Genomic DNA, 10,188 nt, shown 5'->3' on the forward strand with positions numbered 1-10,188 from the left:
ACCCTGCGTTGCTATTTTACAAGGAAACGGAAGCGCATCTACTTTCTACAGTGATACACGTGCATTCTAGTAAAGCGACTGAAGCGTGGATTGGAAGATTTTATTATATTTTCCTTATGAATCTTATTATAACATTTTAAAGTATGTACAGCTGCTATAAGATATTTATTTATTTACACCTCACATCAAAATATGTAGGTATATAATTACAGGCTAATTAAAATTAGCTTGTAATATCTATTTGTAAATTTAATTTGTTGTCATCTTTTTATTCGATAATTAATAAACATAGACACAAAACACAAATGATTTGTATCATGTTTGAGAAAGATATTTTATAAGATTTAAATTTTTAAGTTCTAACGCCGTTAGTACACCGACCGCATTCGCGTGCGGCAGCGAAACAACGAAAAATCTGTCAGTGGTATGGCAGGTTTTCGCATATGATATGTCTCACTCTAGCACATAGATAGATGAAATAGTTGCGTCCTTGTCAGTATTGTTTCGCAAGGAACTGCGAAATGGCCATTACACAGACGCATTGCGAAAAAGTTGCGAAAACATTGCTGTTTACTAAGGTTCCGCAGATATTTCGCTACGCAGTAGTTTCGCAGAGATTCGCTGCCGCACGCGAATGCGTCGGTGTACTAACGGCGTTAGGTATCAATTTTTATTACAAAATCCGGGCGCAATTTGAAAAAATATTTTAGTTTATTATAGACTGCTGGCTGGACCTGCCACTTGCCAGCTTGGTTAAAATTACACGTATATACTATACAAAAAATGTAAACATAATTTTTATGTAAGATGACCATTACAAACAAAACTTCAAATCGATTTGTATACGAAATTTGTTACGCATGTAGGTTATGCTGTAAAAACACAGAAGCTTCTTAATTATTATTATTTGTTGTGTTTGATTGAATAGGATTACTATGCATTACGATTTTATCGGATTTTAAACGCGATTCACTAGTTTTGAACTGTATATTTTTATTTTTTATATTATCTGTAGTATCACATTTTATAATCTATATTTATTATCTACGCTTACGCTAGTCGCTAACCCATGACCAAGCTCACAGTAATGAGTAAACTGGCAGAAAGGTTAGATATTTAATAATAATAAAATCTATTTAAATAGGCTTCTAAATATAGGCTCATTTTTATCCGAGTACAAAGCTTAGGCGCGTGCCTTGTAATTTATATTACAATTTATCACAAGTTTAGTTTAATATTTGCACAGATTAGACCACGATACAATTCCTAGAAGTGGTGAACTACTTTAAAATTAAATATTATTAATCTTATTAAAATCACCTGCTACGGTCTTGCAGTTCTTAAAAAAGTCAACTTTTCGTAAGAAATCCTATTATCCATGCGATGTAAAGTGGATTATACTACATTTTATGAGATTACTACCATAGTATAAAGATAATTTATACTATGTTACTACTACTAGATTGTCCTCGACGAGGGCAGTGGCAATTGGCATTATAATAATTTATAATATATTAATAACTATTAAAGTAATAGTTAAATACAACGGTGAAGGAAAACATCGTGAGGAAACCGATATGTCGAAGAATCAAAAGTTCTATATGTGTCATCCGCCAACCCGCACTTGGCCAGCATGGTGGATTATGGCCTGTACCCTCATAGGAGGTCCGTGTCCCAGCAGTGGGAACGTATATGGGCCGATGATGATGAAAGTAATATAAAGATTTCAGCCATTTCAGGTCAAGTTTTAAAAATAAAAAATTTGATAAATAAGAGGTTAGTTTCCTCGTAAGACTACTGCGCAGTTCGCGTCTAGCCCATGTCTAAGCACTAGGCTGCTAACCGCTAGTTAAGTGAATTATCTCCACTGAGATAACTTTGTTGCAAATAAAACATAACAAAGTTATTGCAATTTATAACCCTTCTTAGTTTATCCATAGAGCCCGTAGAAGTTATATAAAAATAACAAAACAACGACTCAGTTTGTTTTCTTTTTTGTTTTTCTTTAATTTAAAAAAGTACCTATCTCATTTTAAACCCGTATTTAAAAGCTAGTTATTGACGCTTTGACGAACGTGATATTACTTATATTTAATCGTGTTTTATTACGAAAGAAAAGAAGAACCATTGAACGAGTTTCAAAAAAGGCACCTACACAAAACTGCATTATAAGCAAGTCAAATACAATGGGACCCCACAATGTAAAAGATATTATAGACAACCCTCATTCAAATAAATTTATTAAAGCCCTTTTCTCTCAAGTATTGCTTTTTTCTCCCTACATAATATTTTATTGCATTTCATTAAACCTAAAACATCTTCACGGAAACAATTAATCAACTGATAAAAATAATTTATACGCTTCCTATACACGTCACAGTAAAATACAGGTTATATCTACTTTTGTTGATCAACAAATAAAACAGATTATATACAAAGTCACTTTAATGGTACTTTGTGTGAATCAACAAAGACGCCCTTCGGAACTGTAATAATGACTCTTCTCAACAATGGTGATTTTATATCAATTATATTTAATTGGCTTCATATTGAAAAGTATTCCAAGTTCCAGCTCGTAATATTTATACGTGAAGTAGACTGTTTGTTGATCTTTCAGATATAATAACGAGAATAATAGAAATAACATATATGTATTTATGTGTCAAGTTTCTTTCCAATACGGCTGAATCGAATCTTTAACATACACATCATTCAGACGTTTGGTATGTAAAAATACCAGTCGCTATAGCTTTAGAGGGATAAAAAAAAATTTGCTAAGGGCACGATTATCACACGATCGTAAAATACCAAGCGAAGCCGCGTGTCCGCGTCTATTTCCCTTCCCTATTTAACCCTTTCACAGTACAATCTATGTAAAATCTAATTTTCATACACAAATAACTCATAAATCACTAAATATATAAGCGCCCTCAAGCGAGTCATTCAATACCTTACAAGGAAAAAATTATAATTTTACTTAGTAGATCAAGTTTATAGGGCAATGACTTAACAGGTTTTGCGACTATGATTATAATTATGAATGTAAGAACACAATCTTAAAGAATGGGACTTTACAGTGTAATTCAGCAAAACATTTAGAAAACGGCTACTTTATTTTCGATGAAACTTTACATTCGAACTTTCATATAAGTATGACCGTCAAAATTACTTCCAGTTTTGAGTTTAGGAATCATTTCATTTAAGATTTCTCAAATTGTATCTTCGCGCGCGTAGAAGAAAGATAAGCCGGTTTTTAAATTTGAATCGGAAATAAAAAGACATTAAATTTTATGTCCATACTAAGTGAAAACTTCATTCTAATAAGTTAAGCCAAGACAAGATAATAAAAAACTTAATTCATTTTCTAATTATGCACATAACCGAATGACAGAATAGAAACAGTTATACACTAAATTGTGAATAAATGATTACTAAATTGACTGGAATTCTTAATGATTCAGACCATAATTATAAAGACCAGACAGATCATAGAAAGCCAGAACAGTACAAAGGTTAACCACAAAGAAGCAATAATTATTTAATTTCTCTTGTCATATTTATTTTTTAGTTTTGTCTCATGTGGTATGGCAAAATGTTCTTTAGTTCTTCATTTTAATTATTATAACATAAAAAAATTGAGAATATTCAATTAGATAAGAATATATTACTTAATTGGATGATTCACTTTTAATTAAAAAATTATAATTATTTTTTCGCATAAAAAACCTGTTAAGAGAACAACTTTTTTTGTTATTTACTTCAAAGGTCTACCAATTGACATACATATATGTATGTCGAACTTACTAACTACCCACACATTATAATTAAGTATTATTTTTTGGCAATTAATTTCTAACTACCTTATTAGTCCATTGAATAAAAAGTTCTAGAGTGCGTGAGGTAGTAACGTAAGATGTTTCTTCGGAAACATGTCAAGAGTCCCTAGGTAATAAACATTCTAAAACCCCGGGACACTAGGAGGAGCCCCGGAGTGGGGGGAGGGGGGAAATGGGTCCATTTTTTCATTTTTCGCTTAAATCTCAAAAACGGTACATGTTAGAGAAAAACTTTCAAGGAAAAGTTGAAAGGCCATAAAATTATCTACAAGTTGTACCTAAATCATTTTTTCCTATATCCTACCGTTTCTGAGTTAAACGCAGTAAAAAATGATTTTGGCTCAAACAATTTCCCCATACTACACATCAATCGATCAAAAAATATTTATTTCTTCCAAACAACTCAAATGTGCAACTTGTGACCGGTACTGATAGATTGCTCTTTATTAGGTCTATAATTGGTAAAATAAACACATTCCTCCATGGAAGCCTTTAGGAGGAATCGATTGTCAAAATGTTATATTAGGGCAGTTTGAGTTACTGAACTTGATCTTTTTATTTTTTTCTTCCAAAAAAACTCAAAAGTGCAACTTGTGACCGGTACAGATAGATTGCTCATAATTAGGTCTATCATTGATAAAAATACCAGATTCCACCGCGGAGGCGTTTACGGGTAATTGAATTTTATTAGGGTAGTTACGATACTTGAACTCTTTATTTTTTTTCTTCCAAAAAACTCAAAAGTGCAACTTGTGACCGGTACCGATAGATTGCTCATAATTAGGTCTATAATTCGTAAAATAAACACATTCCTCCATGGAAGCCTTTAGGTGGAATCGATTGTCAAAATATTATATTAGGGTAGTTTGAGTTACTGAACTTGATCTTTTTATTTTTTTCTTCCAAAAAACTCAAAAGTGCAACTTGTGACCGGTACTGATAGATTGCTCTTAATTATGTCTATAATTGGTAAAATAAACACATTGCTCCATGGAAGCCTTTAGGAGGAATCGATTGTCAAATATTATATTAGGGTAGTTTGAGTTACTGAACTTGAACTTTTTATTTTTTTTCTTCCAAAAAACTCAAAAGTGCAACTTGTGACCGGTACAGATAGATTGCTCATAATTAGGTCTATCATTGATAAAAATACTAGATTCCACCACGGAGGCGTTTACGGGGAATTGAATTTTATTAGGGTAGTTATGATACTTGAACTTTTTATTTTTTTTCTTCCAAAAAACTCAAAAGTGCAACTTGTGACCGGTACCGATAGATTGCTCATAATTAGGTCTATCATTGATAAAAATACCAGATTCCACCATGGAAGCGTTTACGGGGAATTGAATTTTATTAGGACAGTTAGTTAAAAAGTTCAAGTATCGTAACTACCCTAATAAAATTCAATACCTCCTAAACGCCTCCATGGTGGAATCTGGTTTTTTTTTATCAATGATAGACCTAATTATGAGCAATCTATCGGTACCGGTCACAAGTTGCACTTTTGAGTTTTTTGAAAGAAAAAAAATAAAAAGTTCAAGTATCATAACTACCCTAATAAAATTCAATTCCCCGTAAACGCCTCCGTGGTGGAATCTAGTATTTTTATCAATGATAGACCTAATTATGAGCAATCTATCTGTACCGGTCACAAGTTGCACTTTTGAGTTTTTTGGAAGAAAAAAATAAAAAGATCAAGTTCAGTAACTCAAACTGCCCTAATATAATATTTTGACAATCGATTCCTCCTAAAGGCTTCCATGGAGGAATGTGTTTATTTTACCAATTATAGACCTAATTAAGAGCAATCTATCAGTACCGGTCACAAGTTGCACATTTCAGTTTCTTGGAAGAAATAAATATTTTTTGATCGATTGATGTGTAGTATGGGGAAATTGTTTGAGCCAAAATCATTTTTTATTGCCTATAACTCAGAAACGGTAGGATATAGGAAAAAATGATTTAGGTACAACTTGTAGATAACTTTATGGCCTTTCAACTTTTCCTTGAAAGTTTTTCTCTAACATGTACCGTTTTTGAGATTTAAGCGAAAAATGAAAAAATGGACTCATTTCCCCCCTCCCCCCACTCCCGGGCTCCTCCTAGTGTCCCGGGGTTTTAGTATGTTTATTACCTAGGGACTCTTGACATGTTTCCGAAGAAACATCTTACGTTACTAACTCACGCACTCTAGACCCCCCTTGGAGGGACTCATTCAATGGACTATATACAATTTGTATTTCAATAACTTTACTACATAATATTATAATGTGTAAATTAACAAATATTCTAACATGGAATAATTTATGATTGAAAATAGTAAAATATATACCAGGCAAATATGGTGACATATCCATTATCCATTCAATGAAATAACACAAACACAGTTCAAACACAAAACCACATCCACTATGCTTGAAAATTGAAAATACACTAATAATATTTATGCTGATGACGAATTTATAGAGGGGATAAATTCTTCATCCAAGTATGAGGAAAAAAAGCAAATAAAATACAGTTATAGCTACAAGAAACCGAGTCTTACTGACTGATTGAGAAAATATAATATCTTATTTGATTATAAGATTGAGGAAACATTGCAGAAGATTTTTTTAGACACAGGAATGTTAAGTTCATACAAACGAATAAACATAATGGAAAGTAATATGACAAATCTCAACGGAAGATGGTGGGCGGTCACCTACCAAATATGAAAAATTAAATTTTTGAAAAAAATATCTGTTCAGTATAAAATATTATAATAGAGTTATAATCATATAATTCAAAAATTAAAAAAAAATTAAGTACATAAAAATAAAGGTTACAGTTTACACCTTTACAAAACCAAAGAAAGTAACCAACATTAAATATAATTACGAAACAAAAACGTAATATTTGCGTGCTAGGTATTAGGTAATCTAAAATTTAGATATTATCACCCTCACCCTACATAAACCCCTTGTTTTAATACTAAGGGTACAGGTACCCTGGCTTTGCTGCGAATTGATTTTTATATAAGGGGAATGGGAAAACTTTCGTAAAATTAATATTCTTTTGTATAGTCAGTATTTCAAGTAGATAATATGCCTAATATAAATTCCTTCAGCATTATTTATTTTATTGTTCAAAATTACATAAAACGATTTTTATGTGTGTATTTCATGGTTGATAGAAAATTCACTAACGAGAAAGACACACTATTCAAGAGCTACATAGGCTATAATATATTTATTGTTCATTCAAACAAATAAAAAATATAGTAATGTAATTAATAATATTGGTCTCTATTAGGACACAACGAGGACTGTGGTACAATTAGTATAAACTATTGCTCACTTTTATGTTTGAACTTTGAATCAATACAAATCTTTTTTCGTTAAATGAAAGTTTATTTCTTTCATGAATAAAATAAGAAATTTGTACTTTAATTATACTATGTATTGTTATGGTTGTGTAATAATTAACACCGAACATAGTGGAGACACAATAATATAATCACTACATAGTATAAAACAAAGTTGCTTTCTCTGTCCCTTTGTATGCTTAAATCTTACAAACTACGCAACGGATTTTGATGTGGTTTTTTTAATAGATAGAGTAATTCAAGGGGAAGGTTTTAATATATAATTTATTAGGTTTTAGACAAAGCGGGCGAAGCCGCGGGCGGTAAGCTAGTAATTTAATACAAGGAACTTAACATCAAGTGTAGGTCATTCAAAACTTATCACTCATTAAAAAGATTATGAACATTGCTTATGTTATTAAAGAGATCAAGCTTATTAATCCTTTATTTATTCTTTATCACCACATAAAGATAATAAATTAAAGTACATTATAAGTATAGAATTATATGAACAATTTAGAAGTATCATGGAAGATAGAAGTATAATACAACCAATATGAATTTTTGTATGGATTTTTATATTAATTAATTTTGTATTTTGGTTCACATGAAAACCACTCATAGATTTTTTTTTTGTTTTGGTATGATTTGTAATAGCAACGACATATAGCTTGTGCATTCATCTGTGAAACCAAAGTGCACAGCTGGTTTAACCCATTGACCACCGAGCGGCCCGATCGGGCCGCGACACAATAGATTTTCTATTGTGTCTGTGATTCCGGGACTGAGGGATTAATATACAATCAAATAGGGTGAAAAGGCTTCTAGATCCTAGTAGAATCTAGTAGACCAGATCGCCGATTCCCATAAAGAGGGATTGTGGTCAAACATCTGCCAATTCATTATATAAAAAAATAGAAAGACGGATTGGTCTTTGTATGGACGAAAATATTAATTGCAGATATAGTGTGTTTCATTTAGTTAAAATTAGATTGCAAGTATATTAGTGCACCAAACAAGTGAAAATTTTCCTTGTTCAAGTGGCTTGAGTGATAGTTCCATTTATTTATAAGGAAAGTGTAAATTTTAATTGTAAATTACTTCAGAGCTAAATTTACATTATATTTTAGAAATGCACAGTCACAACAATATTTGTCATAATTAAATATTATTTATTGGTTTACTATTTACTACATTTTATTTATCTTTTACTCATCATGGTTCAAGTACCTGTGTATGCATAATTATACTATTTTATATTATTGTCCTGAGAAAAAATATTAAAATTGTGTAATTAAAACTTTAATCATTCAGTTTAGCAATATACAATTTTCGAGAACTTACACTACATAAAATAACTACTATGAATGCATCAAATTGATTATTTACATGACTATAAATAAGTCATAAAAAGTAATGTTATTTTGCAATGAAATCATGCTGCATCACAAACATAACAGATGACTTATATAATTTAATACATAAATCTTTGCTTTTATTGCATGATATCACTGTGGAATATTGTCACAAACATAAAATAAATGTAATTTTTTATAAAGACTAAAACTAATTTATAAAGAATATACACAGCTACATTTCTAAAACCATCCAAAGAAAGATGCTCTACTTTCGACGTGTACCAGCCAGTTTTCGAGATATTTATAGAACAACACTCAGAGCTGAGTAACAGATAAAGGAAGCAACTATTTTACTAAATAGATTGAAATATAGTACAAAATAACGCTAATTTCAAGGCGAGAAGCTAAGAAATCGCTACAACAAGACGTATGAAATAAATACGTGCAAAGAGCAGGCAAGTGTCAATTGGTCAATCTAATTAGAGCAGGTTCATGCATTTTTCACTCGGTTACCTCCGCCGTTGTCCATTGCTCGTTTATTTACGACTCGTCTGAAGATATCACGATTCTTTCAGCACTGGCTAGTTATTTATTTTAAACTTCGTCATCACTGACCGTATTGCACTTATGTCTGATAAACTGTGAACTCTTTATACCTCACTATTTTTAATCGCAATATTGCCCGCACGGTTATCACAAATCAAAAACTAAAGACGTACCTCCTTGAGCATGATCCTATAATAACTGTATTCACTTGTCCAAGCAACTAGTTATCAAGGTCTTGTCTCGGTACACATGCACAGTTCCAAGAATTATGGAACAGGTTATATCGAAATCGACACTTATTTTTGCACTTCAGGATTGAACCACTGTATAAACGGACTGAATATATGCCGGTTATTTAAAATTCATATACTAATAGAGAACTACAACGGGTACCGAAAGTTTTAACTTTGGCGAAGTGAACGTCACAACTTAATAATAGCCAAGTCGCTATTCGCTAGTGGTGCATCAAATGCGTGAACACGGAACATCACACAGCGAACGTTTGAGTACAATTGGCCGCGAGGTGTCACATGGGTGATGGGGCGCTTGTGACGTTTGCGGATTGCGGAATGGACATGCGCAGTTTGATTATCAAACTTTTCATGTAAGTGTGAGCGAGAGAGTTATAAAACAATAAGTATTTACATACCTTTTTGTTTTACAACTTAGAATTGATTTATATCATTAAATACAATTTCCACTAAACGGAAAATACTCACAACATATAACTTATAAAACAGACTTCTATTTATAGTTGATTTTATAGAGTAAACATTTTGAATTACACACAACACAAATTCCCGCCCTTATTGTTCAATGTTCAGTTTTGACACCTGTTGCTCTGACTCTGACAAATGTCAACTCAATTGACGTTTCAAGATAATGACAGTTAATTTTAAGTTTAATAATTCGTCCCGAAATGATATATGATACCTAACGTAAAACATTAAAGGCTTTCATAAAACAGTGCTTGCATTATTTTTTATTACACTCAAGGGGCAATTAAAAAATAAAACTCGAGTTGAATAACAGATAAAGTGTGTAATTTTTCCATATTTAGAGAAATATACAGTGCTCTTCAAGTTTCTTACAGAACCAACTAGGA

The 10,188-nt window shown here is 31.7% G+C and overlaps 1 protein-coding gene across 7 annotated transcripts in view; it reads right to left on the minus strand.

Annotated features, from left to right (window-relative positions):
- dl (REL proto-oncogene, NF-kB subunit dorsal) overlaps nt 1-9,915 on the minus strand; it is a 41,833-nt gene extending 31,918 nt beyond the window's left edge. Inside the window, exon 1 of one of the 7 annotated variants that reach the window (XM_090101451.1) lies at nt 9,051-9,754. In XM_090101451.1, coding sequence (XP_089957577.1) covers nt 9,051-9,066 — 16 coding nt within the window. In that variant the 5' untranslated portion in view covers nt 9,067-9,754. The other 6 variants (XM_090101450.1, XM_090101449.1, XM_090101445.1 and 3 more) reach the window with 6 other exon arrangements.
- Nucleotides 9,916-10,188: the final 273 nt, after the last annotated feature.

The sequence above is a fragment of the Colias eurytheme genome, chromosome 4, assembly GCF_061535395.1.
Source record: "Colias eurytheme isolate Ceu_HAF_F1 chromosome 4, ilColEury1 Martin Lab GWU primary, whole genome shotgun sequence".
Taxonomy (NCBI): Eukaryota; Metazoa; Arthropoda; class Insecta; order Lepidoptera; family Pieridae; genus Colias; species Colias eurytheme.